At 36.8% G+C, this 18136-nt stretch overlaps 1 protein-coding gene across 3 annotated transcripts in view; it reads left to right on the forward strand.

Moving 5' to 3' along the window:
- The window catches only part of KCNMB2 (potassium calcium-activated channel subfamily M regulatory beta subunit 2), a 235973-nt gene extending 218041 nt beyond the window's left edge, over window positions 1–17932 (forward strand). For 2 of the 3 annotated variants that reach the window (XM_054700384.1, XM_037525126.1), the window contains exons 3-5: window positions 917–1087; window positions 5701–5896; window positions 16146–17932. In XM_054700384.1, coding sequence (XP_054556359.1) covers window positions 917–1087; window positions 5701–5896; window positions 16146–16430 — 652 coding nt within the window. In that variant the 3' untranslated portion in view covers window positions 16431–17932. The remainder of the gene's footprint in view (window positions 1–916; window positions 1088–5700; window positions 5897–16145) is intronic. The other variant, XM_054700385.1, reaches the window with a different exon arrangement.
- Window positions 17933–18136: the final 204 nt, after the last annotated feature.

Here is an 18136-nt window from a genome sequence, read left to right on the forward strand (position 1 = left end):
TTCATGGTAGTGATTCTCTTTGATAATTTACGATTTCATTTCATTAACAATTATTAAGCCATTTATAGGAAAATTTTCCACTTTATAAGAAATTGTGAATAAAAAAGGCTGAGTTGCTGCATACTGATCACACAGCAACTAAGCAGTCATCAAGTTCTGATCTTGGGAGACAGCTTAACCACAGTCTCATGTACTTTCTTACCCATTGTTGCAGCTCTGATATAAAAACCAAAGATTTGAATAAAATCATCCAAAGTTTTGGCACACTGATTGGACTAATAGTTTTCTAAACTCCCTTTTGTTTACATATTGAAGGAAAAAATATGTTACTTATAAATCTTTACTTACAAATACTTTACTTAAAAAAATAGTTTACTTATAAATCTCAAGTCAACAGAGCTCTAAGCAACCTTCAGCTTGAAGAAAATGTTAACAGAAATAAGTTCTGTCAATTACTACTGCAGGAAAAGAAGGCATTATATTGATAGATTCTTAATGTATGTTGCCATTTATTTGAATAAATGTATTATGTATTCAGAGAGTATGAAAAAATCAAGTCATATGGGGGTTAAATGGCAAAGACAACAAACCCAAAGCATTATTTTAAGGGTTGAGGGAATTTCTTTCTTTCATTAGAAGGAAGGGGAAGACATTTGCAGTTGGACATTGGTCCCACGTGAAAAGGGGGGCTTGTTTCTCCTCAGGTTGGAGCACATGTGAGTGCTCACATGCACTAGTGTGTGGGGGCGCAGAGGGGGCAAATGGTCACAATCCAGTTCCAATTGCATTCAGACAGCTGGAGGGCTCCCCTAAGCTACTCTGCCATTGCAAGGCATGGGCAGAAACCTATCCACACTCTGGGGGCATGCTGACTAACTGTGAACTTCATGTAAGACTGTATTATTTTCAACCTCAGAAATATTTACCAAAAAATCAGGGACCATGACCTCCTGGACAAAAGGAAAACTGTCACGGCACTGAAGGCAGGAGAGGACCGTGCCATTCTCCTGGGACTGGCCATGATGGTGTGCTCCATCATGATGTACTTCCTGCTGGGAATCACGCTCCTGCGCTCATACATGCAGAGGTAATGCCACTGCGTGGTCGGAGACTGTCAACTGTCCTTCTTCCTCCACCCCCACAGCTTATCGTACCTGAGGCACTCTTCCGCCCCCTCCTCCCTAATGAGAACTTTGAGCAGCCTGGCATATCATATTTTTCAATGATGTTATCTAATAATTATGATAAGAGTAACTTTATGTATAAAATGCCTACTATGTGTCAGGGACTTCACCTACATTACTTAATTTTCAGAACGTCTGTGGAAGGTAAGTATGCATATACTCTGTGGAAATAGCAAAAATGATGTTCACGAGAGAGATAATTTGCTCAAAGTCACACAACTCTAGCAGAGAGCAAGGCTAAGAATTAAACCCACATCCTATCAACTCCAGAATCTGTTTTGTTTCTCAGACTTCAGTCCATTTTCTATGCTCATTCCTTTCCCACTCCGCCTACTTTTCCATCATCACACGTCAGTTGTTCTCAACAGCACTTTTTTTCCCAAATTTTATCAATCATCAGCCATTTATGGAACTATATAATTTAGGGAAGACAACTTCACCCCACATATGTGCAAGTCACTCACCCCCACCAAACCCCAATGCTGATGTCCGATCCCCAGCCTTCCCCTATCTCCTCCTTTCACCCCTATTCCCTCCAGTAAGCAGTATACTTTTCACAGAGTCTATGAATTATTAATTCTGTGCTTTGCCAGTTTCTTTTCTTTGGTTATAGTCCACAAATGTGTGAAGGCATCCAGTAGCTGTCTTACACTCTGACCAATCTCTCTTAGCATAATCACATCAAGGTCTATCCATTTTGCTCCAAAAGGCACTATTTCATCTTGTGAAATAACTTAGTGTTCTATTGAGTGTATCTTCCACAATTTCTTTATCTAGTCATTTGTTCACTGGCATTTAATTAGGATCGATGTCTTGGCTATTGTGAATAATGCTGTAATGAACATAGGAGTGCATAAATCTTGTCATACTTGTTTCCATATTCATTGGGTAAATGTCTAATAGTGGTATTGTTGGATCATATGGGATTCCTACTTTTGTTTCTTTAAGTAATCTCCAAATCACTTTCATAAAGACTGTGCCAAATTAAATTCCCAGCAGCGGGTAACTGTTTTCCACATCCTGGCCAATATTTGCTGTGTCCATTCTTTCTGATTTAGGTCATTCTCACAGGGGTGAGGTGATATCTCATTGTGGTTTTGATTTCTATTTCCCTTATAGTAAGGGATGTTGAGCATTTTCCATGTGCCTGAAGGCTAGCTGAAGGTTTTCTTTGAAGAAATGGCTGTTTAGGTCCTTTGTCCATTTTTATTGTTTTATTGTTGTTGACTTGCATGAGTTCCTACATATTTTGGAAATGAACCCCTTGTGTGATATGCAAATATCTTCTCCTAGTCTGTAGTTTACACTTTTTATTTTGTGATGGTTCCTTTTAAGGTATAAAGCTTTTTAGTTTGATATAGTCCCATGTTTATTTTTGCTTTTTTTTCCTAAAAAATAAAAAATATCAATGTCCAGGCCCTACCACCATCACTGGTCACATTTAATTGGTGTCGACTGGGGCCCAGCGACCAGTAGCTTTTACTCTTCCCCAGATGATTCTATCATGCTGTCCAGGCTGAGAAACACTGCTGTGTATCAACTTTATTAAAAATAACAGATTTTAAACACTTTTATTTTAATGTTTGCCCTGGGTTTACTGAATAGCTAGGGAGGCTATTAAATCCTGAGATAGCAAGTGTATTCTCCCCTGAGTAAACCATGTGATAAATCCCCACTGCATCTCTAGCCAACTGTTGCCCATAAATTGGACACTGGGAGCAGAGGAGAGCCCAGCCCCACTGTAACTAATGGGGAAAGTCTTGCAGTGACTCGGCTTAAAGAAATGAGGCCCTGTCAAATGAAAAATTGAGGTTTCAATCCAAAAGAGAATTGAACCATTTTGTGACATTCACTTCTCCACCTAAATTAATGCTTTCATTTTAGAAGCAAAATCTCACTGAAGTACAGTAATTTGCTAAAATTAAAGCATCATCTTTCCCATTTGTGGCTGCTCTACACTGTTTCTTGATGCTTTCAGCTGTGCTCCTTCTCAATGAGCGTTGATGCCTCGCCCCAGTGCTCACTGATTCCAAAATGGCTTTCAGATCCTCACATCTGCTTAGAACCATCTAACGCTTTTTTTTTCCCTCCTTCAATAAGCAAAATCTGACCATCTTTGTCTCATGAAAATACAATTTGCCACACCAGGGCAAACAAGCTAGTATCCTGGCTGTGGCTTAAAACTATTCTTGAAATGAGCCCTGTCAATGCATGTCCTGCAAAAGGAAGAGAAACTAATCTGCAAAGAAAAACATAATGGCTTCTGATCACCATGGTAACCAGCTTATACCCAGAAGCAAACATTGACTTCTGGTGTGTTACTTCCTAGTCACAAATGTTGCCCTTGATCATAAAATTCTAAGTGTTTTAACATGTAAAGCTCACCAATGGGCAGCTGGAGTCCTGTGTGTGTTTTTTATAATCTTCCTAAGTGAGAGGACCCAGGGAATCATTAGTCTGCACAGAAGGGCCTCTTTTCTTTTCCCTTCTTTTCCTTTTTAGGAAATAAATTTTTATTAGGCCCTGTCACAAGAACTTTACATCATCACATTTAATCCTCACAGTAGCATATTTACTATGACTACCTCCAGATATAAGTAAATTGACCTACGTCACAAAGCTCAAAAATGAAAGAACTAGGATTTGAATCCAAAAACCTAAAGTCTGCTTTCAAATACTAGTATGTCTAACAGTATAGAAATATTGCTCCATGGGTGTCCAGAACAAGAATAAATAAAATAAGCGAGTGTGAATCTCATTGTGAAATTTCTCAATTTAATCATGCCTCTGTCTGCTCTTATATTCCCAGGCTTGCCTTAAAATATACAACAAATTCTGACTCAAACAGAACCTTATAATTATCCAAACTATTTTTTTTCATTGAAATTGCATTATAATAGTGCATTATAACAATATACAGTTTCAGGTGTGTCCTTTGTGTTCATGGGGAGACAGCTCAACATCATGGAGTGAGTCTGGGCCTTAAAAAAACACAGGATTGGATGGATCCCATCACTTACTAGTTGCATTTATTTGCATGTTACTTAATTTCTCTGACCCTTCATTTCATTCACCTTTATAAAGAATTAATACTCAACTTATAAGGTTGCTGGGAGGACTAAAGAAGAGAATGCATGTAGAGTACCAATTAGAGTGAAGAGGGATGAAACAAATGATTGCCCTTGGTATAACCAAATAGTATCCTTTCTCCCTTATTAGAAAGACCTTAAAGTAATATCAATATATCACTGTCTTTTCATCTGTCAGTTTGGATCTCTAGCCCCTCCATGTCTTAGCCATCTTCTCATCCCTTCTCCCTTACACCTACTTTGCTTATAAACTGTTAAACATTGCCTGGTAAGAGCCTGGTAGGAAACTGCTTACAATTAGAAATATAGAGTGAGTACTTATATTTTTGCCCATCATTGAATTTGTTTGTTTCATTCTTTTTATTGTGGTAACATTAGGATTCTATCAGGTATCATCACCATAGAGTACCTGACACCAAATCACCCATAGTCCATCACCATAGTCCATTGTGCTTCCTTGTTGTTCTGTAGTGAGTTTTCAAGGCTTAGCTTTTAAGGTTGTCTTTCTCTGGTTCTTGGTTTAGTTTCTCTATATTCCACTTAATAGTGACACCATCTGGTATTTATCTTTCTCCTTCTGACATACTTCACTTAGCATTATCTCTTCCAACTCCATTTGTGTTGCTAGAGGAGACATAAGTTTATCTTTTTTGATAACTGTGTCACATCCCAGTGGATATATATACCACCTCTTCATAATCTGTTCATCTGTTTGGGGCATTTAGGCTGTTTCCATATCCAGTCAATTGTAAACCATGCTTCAGTCAACATAGGAGAGCGTGTTTCCTTTCAAATTAGTATTTTTATGTTCTTTGCATAAATATCAAGGACTAGAATTGCTGGGTCATATGGCAGATCCATTTGAAGTCCTTTAAGAAAACTCCATGCTGTTTTCCACAAGGGTTGGATGAGTTTACCTTCTCACCAACAGTGTAGGAGGGATCTTTTTTCTACACATCCTCACCAGCATCTATTGTTTCTGGTCCTTTTGATATGGGCCATTCTCCCAGGTGTGATAAGGTATCTAATTGTGATTTTAATTTGCATTTCTCTGACAGTAAGTGATGATGACCATTTTTTCATATGCCTGTTGGCCATATGTATATCTCCTTTGAAGAAGTACCTATTTAGTTCTTCTGTCAGTGAACTTAATAAGGGAAAATTGTATCTTAAATGAAACATTAGAGAACATTATACTACATCCAAAGGAACTCATTGAAAAATCTCAGGTACCAGGCAAAGTCTACCTATATTTATATTTTAGTTTGCCTGAACCTCTAATTCAAAGGCATAAACTTTAACAGATAGAATGTATTGTAGATTTAAAAAGGTTCTTCAGATTAAGGAGTTGACCTCTGATTCCCTTTGATTATGTCTTCCTAGCCATTAGCATCAGGCCTGTGTTTACTCTCCCTCTTTCTCTGCAGTGTTTGGACCGAGGAATCTCAATGCACCTTGCTGAATGCAACTATCACAGAAACATTTAATTGTTCCTTCAGCTGTGGTCCAGACTGCTGGAAACTCTCTCAATATCCCTGCCTCCAGGTGTATGTTAACCTGACTTCTTCCGGAGAAAAGTTCCTTCTCTACCACACTGAAGAGACAATGAAAATCAATCCAAAGGTAAGAGCTTGGCACCCAGACAATGGGTTTTGGTCACCACTGCAGTGCTCCCAGAGGCAGCTCAGCACTCTCTGCAGTTCCCCTGTGTCAGTATTTCAAAAGAAAATGTCACTAAAAAGTAGGCCCTGCCTCATACACTCACAGAACTCACTATTGACTCTTACTTGGAAAACATTTATCTTCTGTGCTTATTGTGGACAAACTATTGGCCCATTTTATGACAGTGCAGATTTAGCCTTTACTTCCATCCCAAAGGGTAAATATCAAATCCTTATTTATACACAAGTGGACCAAGTCTTTCAAAGCAAATGTGCAGCTTAGTCAGAGTTATACAAGCCACATAATCAGGTATTTGTCATATCATGGGAATCACGCAGTAACTGTATTTTGATTTCTCATGGTCATTGTCACTTAGTTCTATACTCCAGGGATATAACTTAATCTCAGTGAAGCTCAGCTTTTTTTCTCTAAAACTGTAATTATAAAGACCATTGCAAGAATTAGGGCAGAATTCATAAAGTGCTAAGCAGAGCATGGTGTCTAGCACAAGAGAGACCTTCAGTCATTGATCACGGGACTTGTTGGTGTGTCTTTCTTCATATACTTTATGTTTATAGAGACTGAATTTTCCAAAACCAATATATTTAAGTCCACATGGTGAATATTCAACAAATGTGTATTTTTCTTAAAGCTGCACCTAAAATTTGCATTTTTAAGGTCTGGAGTAACCAAGCAAGTCTCAGCAGAAACAACCTGCCATTATCAATTTTAAGTTAAATATTTTGTGTATGGACTTTTGGTGGCAATTTAAGTGATCAATGTGTTCTCATGCATCAACACAACCTGGTGACCCCCTCCAATAAGACAACTGACCCTCATCAACAGGGTGCAACCCTCATGAAAGTAAATCCTTTTGGTAAAAGCATTTCATTACAACTATCAGCACATAAATGACATAGATTACATGTCCTTGAAAAAAAATGCAGTCTTGAAGTTTGATCCTAGAAATTGGGATTTGTCTTGCGACATATTAAACCAAACTAAGGAAACCCATGTTAGATCTTGGTTACAGTAACTTAAAAATATTCCTGCAAATATCGCTGAAGGATCAACTTAATGAAGATTTCAGAAAATGTCATTTTAAAATATCTTCTCTGATTTCCTTGTATTTGTGGACCACAAATAATACCAGTTCTAACACTGCTCTGAAAAATATAAAGCTTAGCTCTCCCACAAAGTGTTTGTTGTTCAATATATTCCCTCAAGTCAGATTTTTAAATCAATGCTGTCATGATAAATATCTATAAAACTCTCAAGTCTCAATGGGATTGGAAATCAGCCAAAGTTGAATAGGCACCAAAAAGTGAGACATGTTTCCATTTCCTCATCCTGGCATTTTATTACCATAGCCCTAGGAATGCATTATTTAGGTTTTAAACACAAAGGGAACCTACCATAGACAGTCACAATCAAAAATTTAGCACCAATATCTTGTCTGCTGTCAACATGATACTGGGCCATTGTTTGCTTATTTGTCCCATTACCTTGTTTTTAACTGTGAATTATAACACACATGCAAGAAGTGAAGTGTATAGCTCAAGCATTTATTACAGAGACCTGCCTGTAGCCACACCAAGGGTAAAAAGAAATTAAATATTTCTTGTACCTCAAAAACATCCTTCATGCCTCCTTTCCAATAATTACAGACTCTGCCTCCTGCCAAGGAGCAAATCATCCTAACTATTACAATAATTACTTTCTTAATATTCTTTATTATTTCATCCCCTAGGCATAAATCCTTAAAACACCGTATTTTTGGTTTTCCTGGTTTTTAAAATTATATAAATGGAATCATTCAGAACATTTTCCAACATGTTGCTAGACTCATTCCATTTAGTGGTAGTTCATTCATTTTTATTTCTTTGCCATATCTTGTTGTAGGAATATACCAATTTATTTATTCTTTCTACTGTTAATGGACATTTTTAAGTTTTCTATAGGTTGGGGCAAATACAAATAATCCTACCATAAATAGTCTTTATATTCTTAGTATATATCTCTTGGTGTATAAGCACAAACATTTTGTCAGGAATAAAACTGGGAATGTAATATTTAGATCATAGGGCATACACATTCTAACATTTAATGGTAATATCACATGGTTTTCTGAAGTGCCTGTACCAATTTATTTACCTACCAACCCTGCAAGTACTAAAGTTTTATAGCTATTTCTTCCTCATATTCTTTTTTTACATGGCATAGTACTACATAAATGGTATCTTATATACAGTTATGATGAGAAGACAAGTATTTGGGATTGACAATAAGTATAATAAAGTAGCCATTTATTTGCAACTCAAACTCAGAATCAGGCCCTATTTTGTCACCTTTTCTGAAGAATTCATATTCCCTTAAATCCATAGGGTGTATATATATATATATATATATACATATATATATATACACACATACACACACACACACATATATATATATATATACATACATACATACATACATATAATTTTTCTATGGGTCAGGGTTTTTCATCCTTGGCAGTACTGATATTTTGGGTGAAACATTTCTTTGTTGTTTATGGCAAGATGGCAAGATGAAGCCCTACCTTGTACTTTATAAGAGATTCAGCATCCTAGGTATCTCTACCACTATAAACTTAGCACCCTCCTCCTTCCAGTTGTGACAATTAAAATTGTCTCCAGATAGTGGAGAATCTCTGTTATGGATGTTATTAAGCTTTGAGCTTGGATGTTGTGTGATCCCGGAATTCCAAGCAAATCTTTCAAGCATTGAGTTGTTCCATAGACTTAGTAGACTAAGGGGTGGGAGGATGGGAGAAAATACTCAAATCTAAATGAGAAATGAGAGACCCAATAGTTATTGTCTTCTATGTACTATGTACCCAACACTATGCTAACAACTTTATAAAATCTGCCTCATTTACTCCTGACTAAAGCTCTGCTTCTAAAATAATAGTAGCCAATTTTTATCATGAGCTTACAGTATGCCAGGCAGTGAAAATTACTAAATATTTTACACAAACTCATTCATTTAATTACAGCAGCAATTCCATGTATCTGCGCTATTACCTCCAATTTACAATAATGAAGCTGAGCTTAGAAAATTAAATAATTTTCCTAATGTCATATATTCACTAATTAGATCTGAATAAAGATTGAAGTCTCTACCCCGTCATTTTACCTCTTAGAGAAGAAAATATTAGAGCATCCTCTTAAGAAGTAAAGAGTTCTAAAAAAATTTGAATTTTATAAAATATATATCCTCGGATGTCATATTCTAGCGTACAGGTGAGAACCCATGCCATTCCATCATCTTCCAAAGGGTGCTCTGAATCAAGTAAAAGACCATGAGAAAAGAACAGCATATCTGTGACCCAGAGGGAAAGGTGCATTGTAATCAGAGAAAGTAGAATTAAACAGATAGATGCACTCCCTGAAGAGGGAGAAGACAACATGCCCAGAATTTGATATATAACATCCTCATAATTAGTACCTTAAATTTAGGGACTTTTGTTAAACATGTAATGAAACTGCCTATGGACCAGAGTGTCAAAAATGATTTTGTGACTAACAAAGTTTAGACTATACTCACTAAAAGTGAATTGTGGGACAGCTAAGAGTACATCTGTATGGAAATAGAAGGAACAATGTGCTCCCAAAGAGCTTAGACTGAGCATAAGAGCAACAAGAAGAGAGAAGACCATGGCCATGGACAAGGCCAGAGGAGATATCCAACTTACTGCCCACCTAATTTGAAACATCCTGGAACCCAGGAGCACGATGGTTTTGTCTCTTCTGGTTATTGACTAATCCCAAGGCTCTAGATGTTTCTATTACCTCAGTGGTTTTCCTAAGTCTTTGAGGATTCTTCTCTGCTCAAAATCAAGCAGAATTTCCATAACAAATATGGAAGTTCCAGGAAACACAGGAAAGGACAACCTCGTTCTGGAGGAAACTGTCTTGGCACTGAAGGAAACCACTATGTGTAGCAGAATGTGATTACTATTTTTCTTTCCTACCAAGCATTTCAAACAGCCCCACTTGCCATAATCAAGCAGACACTAGAAGTGCAAACTAAGCATGTCTAAACTAAATTTTATGGGATTCATTTTTGTTTTGTTTTTTTTTTAAGCAATGGTAAGGAGCAGGAAGATTCAAAAGGGAAAAAAATAACACCCTAATTCACCTTATAACCTGGTCCATCCATTTGTCCACCACAAATATTCAAAGAACTCCAAAGTTTTACACACACAAACACACATACACACACACACAAAATCTGCATACTAGAATAACTCAAGACTACCAGTTGGTGATGATTATTTTCTTTGAACATAGGAATTGTGTCTTTTTCTCTAGCATAGAAATAAAGCCTGGCACATCAAACATGCTTAATAAACATATCCACAATAGTAATTGTTTGAGTACAATACACATGGTTGCATCTGACTTTGAAACAAAGAATATTTACATTTCATATGACCGATGTTTTTATTTTTGCTTTAATGTTATAGTCATTTTGAAGCAGGATGCCCTGGCTACTAAAAAGTTCTGAGAGCAAATTTGGGACCCCCCCCCACTCCATAAAGGGTATAGATTTACTAAAAGCCTCATTCCTGGTCCCATTTCACCACTCCACTCCTTGTTTTGTGTTCTATTCCTATCTTTCCCTAATTATCTACCTTATATATGTTTACATTTTTGACACCTATGTCTAGCAAACAAGAGACACTCAATAAAAATTTATTGGATTTTATTAAACTTCTAACTCCTTACTAAAATAAGGGCACTTCCCCTTTATAAAACAACAAATGAAAAATAACCCTTCCACTGAGGTGATGCTGAGAATTGATAGCTCCCTTCTCTTTCGTGAGGAAAAGAGACAGACCAGTGAGATTATTCATCAAACACACTTTCCCATTGCCCCCACACCTCCTAAGTATTTTGGGGGTGAATGTCTGTTATGTTTTATTTTGCACATGTCTAGTGCACCATGTTTAAGCAAAGACCAACAGGTAATTTCTCAACACTTCTGTCTACCATGAGAATAAAAGAAGTTCTACCGGTGTAAAGAATTCTGGAAGTGAGACTATGAAAAAAAAAATCCCAGTCATTTTCCAAAGATTTGGAATAAGACCTAGTTGCTAGATCTTGGGTGCCATATACGGTAAAGGATGGTTGGAAAAGTTCCCAGCACCCAGGTATCTTCATCTGGGAGAGGAAAAGTCATGTCCATGGGAATGTCTCTGTGGTTTTCAATATTAACAAGAAATTAAGGGATCTGAGAAATTAGACATGTTTATTAACAAAACTCAGGGCTAAGAAGAGAGAAGTGGGTCTAAATCTTTCACTGAATAGTAGTCTCATAGGTTTTCTGGCTTATATATTCAGATATTAAGGCACAAAAGAAGGAATGACCTATATAGCCTTGGTAAAAAAAAACGTTACCAATTTGGATTAACATTTAAATTTCTTGTACATATAAAATGATTCAGATGTTCCTTTGTGTTATATATCCCGCAGTCTGAAAGTTAAATCACTCTATCCCATATTTCCTGCTAGAAAAAGAATTATCTAGGGCCTCCCCGGTGGCGCAGCAGTTGAGCGCTGGGTTGTGAAGCTGCCCGCCGCCTCCGCGGCACCGGTTCGATCCCCGGCTGCTCCCCGGCCACCGGAGGAGGGTCCCACATGGAGCGCAGACCTCTCCTGCCGCCCGCTGCTCCCCTCAGCAGTGTACTTTGGTCCTTCTGCCTGCTCTGCTCCCCGCTCTGGCTCTGGTGAATTCTCTCACCCTCCCGCGCTTCTGACTGTACCCAGTGCTTGTATAAACAAAAAAAAACAAAGAAACAAATAAATAAAATAAATAAAACATGCCTCTATAAAAAAAAAAAGATTTGATGAACATTAAAAAAAAAAAGAATTATCTAAACTTGTGGGGATTTTTATCTTTCCATCTATGTCACAGTGTAGATGACTTAGTAAAGTTTCTATTTGTTGAAATGTGTTCTAAGAATTTTAATCCAATCACATAAAAGTATCCTGTACACCTGTGATGAAATCATAAATCACAAAAGATATTTACCCCCAAATTCATACTAACCTCAGGAACATACTCATGGCTATAGTTTGAGACACAGAAACAGAAATGTAGAATCCTAATATAGGATTCAGTAATATGTCTAATTTCCTAATACAAAAAAGCAAAGAATATGAGATAGGAGACAGTAACTAGGACTGCCCCCACCCCAGGAAAACAATATAACCAGTAATTTTGCCTTCCTTAAAGACTTCATAATTTAGTATGTAGCATTTGGGTAAAGACATTATAAAAGATGATGTGAACAAATGTGATATTCTAATAGAAATTTTATTTTTCTTGTTCTTTTTTGTTAGGTTTAATTTTGTTAATTTTCTTTTCCCATTCATTACAGAGTCTAACATTAATTATCCAGTTTTTTAATTTTTTTAATTTTATTTATATCTTTTTTTTAAAGATTTATTTTATCTATACAAGAACCGGAGTACAGGCCAGATGAGCGGGAGGGTGAGAGGATTTGCCAGAGACAGAGAGGGAAACAGAACAGGCAGACTGACGAAATACACTGCTGAGGGGAGCAGCAGGTGAGACAGGAGAGGTCTGCTCGCCATGTGGGTTGCTCCAAGGCCGGCAAGGATTGAACCGGCACTGCAGAGGCTGCGGGCAGCTTCACAGCGCTGTGCACAACTGCCTGCGCCACTGGGGAGGCCTCATATTTATATCTTTTACATCATTGTGTATTCCCTGTAAAATTTCTACCACCAGTGCACCCATGAACATTTACCATAATCCCTTGTGTTCTTCTTTCCCCTGTTTTGATCCCTATCCCCACTCCCTCACAGAATGTCCCTTATTTATGGTTGCCTGCTAGTTTTGTTGTTTTATTTCTAATAGAAAATTTATTATTGAAAACTTACTTAGGCTTTATGCATCTGTGTTACTTAATCTTCATATAAACCCTATCAGAAAGACTCTATAAATTCAATCATATTAAAAAAAAATTAATTCTGAGAGGTCAAGTAACTTGCCTATAGAAACACAATAATACAGTAACTGATCTGAACACAAATCAGAAACTTGCCAAACTACCTTTTATGTTCATTATCACAAAAGAAGGATCCATCAATCAAAATAAATGTATAGCAAATGATAGAGTTTCAGGGATTAGCAATAGTCTAGGGGAGTCAGTTTATATGCACTGAGAGGTAGAAAGTAGCAAGATTAGGACAGGCTTAAAACAAAGGGCAGAGAAGTCTTCTCCACCAGCAATGGGGAGCTGCACTTCCATATGTCACTGAACCTGAGGAGCCAAGTGAGAGCATGTGTGGAACACACCTCACTGGGCTAACCCAATAGGTTCATTGAGATCCTAATGGCTATAAACATTAATAAGCAACTCCTGTTACAAACTTGCTAGACAGTCTCAAAAGCAATTTATATCTCATTTTATTTGGAAGAATCTTACCTACTGACGGAATTATTGTCATTTGGCTGATTAATGTTTCTTCAAAAAAGTATTTTTTTAAACCAAATCAATTCACAGGAGCATATGAAATGAAAAAAACTCCATTTTTAATGGAATGCCATTTTTATTGAGATCATTTCAATAACTTAGTACTGTTAGCTACTGAAAGTACTACTATAAACTATCTTGGCACAAAATATGCAGAAGCCTAATGCATCGTAATCTAAATTGGTTCTGTCTGAATTCAACCACAAATGACTTGTCTGTGATTTTTTTTAATGTTTTGTTTCAAGACACATTTTTTTACAATTCTGAAGACCTGATCTGGGCAGCTTTGAAGAAGGAAAAAATAAAGGTATCCTCATACTGCATTAAACCCTTTTGATCCAGAAAGCATCCAACTGATAGAAAATTTGTTTCATGTCAGTCATAGCCAATTTTCATACTAAATCACAACTTGCTGAAAGAAATCTGCTTTCTTGGAGATACTTTCAGACTCTTAATGTTGTTGAACTAGTACCAGCTCTCTCCTATACTTATACTTATGAGTGTACTCACATTTATTCTTAGCTGATTAAATCTGAAGATATCGAGCAGTCCTTGCTGTGAAAACATTACCTAAAGCTTGTTTTATGATAAGTGCCAGTAGATTCATCATTCATTCATAACTAATCAAAAAATTATCCAACTATTTATAGTCAAATAATCCCATGACTACAACATAGCAAACAAAGCAAGACACCTGTATGCCCACTAATAAGATCTGGAGAAAGAGTAATCCAAATATACACCATAAGCAAAACTCATTTCATTTCGTCTATATTTTCTTTTTGCAAAATCTGCAGATCTAAATTGCTCTGAAATTCCAGGATCCAACCCCATCAGTGTACTCAGAGTTCACCAACAACCCACCTCTGCTGCATCTCTAGAGGCATACAGTTGTATGGGTTGTGCATTGCACAACCCAATTGCATTATACAAGTGATGAAAGTGAATATTTATCATCACAATTTATAAATTGATATTAGCATGAAATGTGTAGGGTTTTTCTATGAAATCAATGTATTTGGACAATCTTTCAAGAAAAAACCATGGCATTTTAGAGCAGAGGCATAGTTTTTTAATTCACACTGAAACACTATATATAAGTGATCTTGTCACAACAGAATTCAATTCTAATAAATCCATTAAATTAGTATGTAAAATTTAACTAATGTGGAAAAGAAGGTGTAGAGATATTTGTTTTTCCCATTGGGAGAACTGGCCATAGAGAAAGGAACGAAGTAACCAAGGATCAGACACCTCCCAGACAAGTGACTTAAATCACTTTTTTTTCTATTTATTACTACCCGTTTACAAACTGAGGAGAGAGGGTTGGAGAGACTTTATCTCCTCAGAGGCTGCTTTTTAAGTTAGGAAAACATATTCAAAAGTATATCCAATAAGTTGGGCCTCCCCGATGGCGCAGCGGTTGAGCGCTGGGTTGCGAAGCTGCCCACAGCCTCTGCAGCGCCAGTTCGATCCCCGGCTGCTCCCCGGCCACCAGAGGAGGGTCCCACATGGCACGCAGACCTCTCCTGCCACCCGCTGCTCCCCTCAGCAGTGTACTTCGGTCCTTCTGCCTGCTTTGCTCCCCATTCTGGCTCTGGTGATTCTCTCACCCTCCTGTGCGTCTGACTGTACCCAGTGCTTGTATAAATAAATAAATCTTTAAAAATAAAAAGTATATCCAATAAGTAGCAAAAATAAAAGCTGCAAAGAAGTCCTTTCATTCCATCTGTATACAGAGAAGACAGAAAAGATAGAAAAGGAAGAACAGAGCATGAAGTAGAGGGAAAAATACAAAGCAAGCCTGAGGTGTGGGGATGGAGACTGGGAAGGAAAAGAAAGACACAAAGAAACCAAATGATATAAGTGTATGCATAAAAAGGAAGGAGAGATGTGTTGAGGAGAGATAACAAAAAAATAATAACAGTTGAAAAGATCAAAGGAAAGATATTGTAAGTCATCAGATACCTGCTTGTTGAAGAGTAAACTGATTTAATTCTGTTACTTACTCTCCACTTATAGAAAGCTATTTTAGCATGCTAGCTGAGCATGAACCATTTATCAGATCTCTCTATCCAGTATCTTGAAACTTTCCCAGATTCTTTTTTCAGCAACTTGCAGAGGTATAGCTATTTTCTTGACCATAGAAGCGGAGAGATCCAGCTGACTTGGTTCAATAAGTTAAACCAAGGCAACAAGAAAAGAGTAAACTAGTTTTCCTGAAAGAACTGGTAGCTTTCAGTACCAATTATATGAGCAATTGTGGACAGACAAAAGACAAAAAGGTTGACACTGATTGTGTCGGTATCACAATATGAAAAAAACACATTCAATGAGGAATAAGTGAAAGCTACCATGCTTAATTGTGGCAAAAATAATCCATTAGTTATTAGATTTAATCAATAATTAAATAATATGTGGTGAACTATTAAGGCACCTCTTGTCTAGATGCTGGAATACATTGCTATAATCAATGTGTGAGTGTTAGGGTTTCTGGAGGCACTGCTCTGAATATGAAATGAATAATCATCATGGTTATTTCATGGATCACTAGGTTGCCTCAATACCCCCACCTAGTACCTCACACACACACACACACACACACACACACACACACACACACAGATTATCTCTGGTGACAATTTATCTCATTTTCCACAGTGCTCCTATATCCCAAAGTGTGGGAAAAACTTTGAAGAATCCATGTCTCTGGTGAATGTTGTCATGGAAAACTTCAGGAAGTACCAACACTTTTCCTGCTATTCTGATCCAGAAGGAAACCAGAGGAGTGTCATCCTGACCAAACTCTACAGTTCCAACGTGCTGTTCCATTCACTCTTCTGGCCAACATGTATGATGGCTGGGGGTGTGGTGATTGTTGCCATGGTGAAACTGACACAGTACCTCTCCCTGCTCTGTGAGAGGATCCAGAGGATCAATAGATAAAGCAAAAGTGGATGAGAATATTTTCTTTAAATCTCAAATACTGTTTTCTTTCATTCTTCACCAAAGAACCTTAAGTTTGTAATGTGCAGTCTGTTATGAGTTCCGTAATATATTCTTATATGTAGAGCAATAATGCAAAAGCTGTCTTATATGCAAATATGTCTCTGTTATTCAGGAGAAGAAATAACTCTTTTGTGTTAGTTGGTTGTTTCCATATTCTTGTTTTGATGCTGGAACTAGTACTTCCTTCCCTCCTTCTGCCAAAATAGGGCTCAGTTATTCATTTGCCACGCTTTGTGGAAGGATGTAGACAATATCATTATGATCGGGTCCAGGTTCTGAGTTGTCAGAGCTCTACAAGATATTCCTGCAATATTTTTCATCATTCATTGTTCTCTAAAGCTGCAGCCAAAAATATTTTTTTTTCTTTTCTTATTCAAAGCTGAGCCCTGTAGCAGGTGAAGGGATTTATTTAGGTTTCCTAACTAGAGGAAATTATGCATTTTCCTTATATTTCTACCATATCACTGTAAAGAAGAGGGAAAATCCAGCCAGCTATTTTTCTTTCATTACAGTTAATTTATAATTTAAACTTTTCTAACTGATTTCCAAAAAAAAAAAGCTGTTTTGTTAACTAATTCTATAATCTCTTCCTGTGACTTAAATACAGAATGAATAGAGCCCTTTTCCATTCAAGACCCTGCTACTGTGTGAGGAGATGACATTTACAAGGAGTTTCATTTCCAATGAACTGACTGAATGTTGAGTAGATATTCCTTAATTGCAGGAAAGTTTGTCGCTAAAATAGTGTGTGAAAGTCTTTATTCCATTTCAACTGAACTATTAGGATGGTAAAATTAAGATCCTACTTGCTGGTCGAGACTAGCTGAATGATTTCAATGAGTAAATCTATTGTGATAAATGAACATGTTATAATATTGCTCTTTGGGAATTTATGTTTTTTCCTACGTGTGTAGTCTCTTTCTGATAAGTGTTCCCTATCAGGGTTTTAAAGCTTTGTGCACAGAGTATGTAACTCCTCTACATGTTTTATTTTTCTATTTACAATTCCCTTTGTTTTTGTTGCTACATTTTATACACAGAATAGATCTTTTTTCCTAACACACACTGACACTGAGTATCAGATTTAAAGGAAGCCTAAGGTCACATGGCCATTTATTTATTGTGTTGGGAGGGGTGGGGGATGAGGGACTTGTTTTAAACAAAAACATTCCATCTTTTATTTAATATCAGTAGCAAAAGGAGAAGACAAACATGTATCTTTCTCATCTATATTTAAGTATCTTTTGTAATGTAGTTTCAAAGTTTTCTAAGTATTGCAAAATTTTACAAATCATACTTGTAGAATGAATGGTGAAACTAATCTGATGAAGTGGAAAGTATTCTGTGATATTGTAATTCATAGTTTGACTTTTCATAAACAAATAAATCCCTAGGGTGTAATTAGGACTTCAAATGTGTAATTAAAATTTTTAAAAATCCATTAAATCAACAAGGTTTGAATGCCTCTTATATTCTAACCTGACAAAGCCATGTAGTCCGTAAATATATGATTCAGTACATTGGTATTAAAAGATACAATAAAGTTCCTTTTTCACTACATGTTAAGAATAAATACATGTTAAGAATATACATACACATTAAGAATATTTGAGAAATATGGAAAACTCTATGCCTGCACTAAC

The sequence above is a fragment of the Talpa occidentalis genome, unplaced genomic scaffold, assembly GCF_014898055.3.
Source record: "Talpa occidentalis isolate TD23 unplaced genomic scaffold, MPIMG_talOcc4v2.1 talOcc4.4, whole genome shotgun sequence".
Taxonomy (NCBI): domain Eukaryota; kingdom Metazoa; phylum Chordata; class Mammalia; order Eulipotyphla; family Talpidae; genus Talpa; species Talpa occidentalis.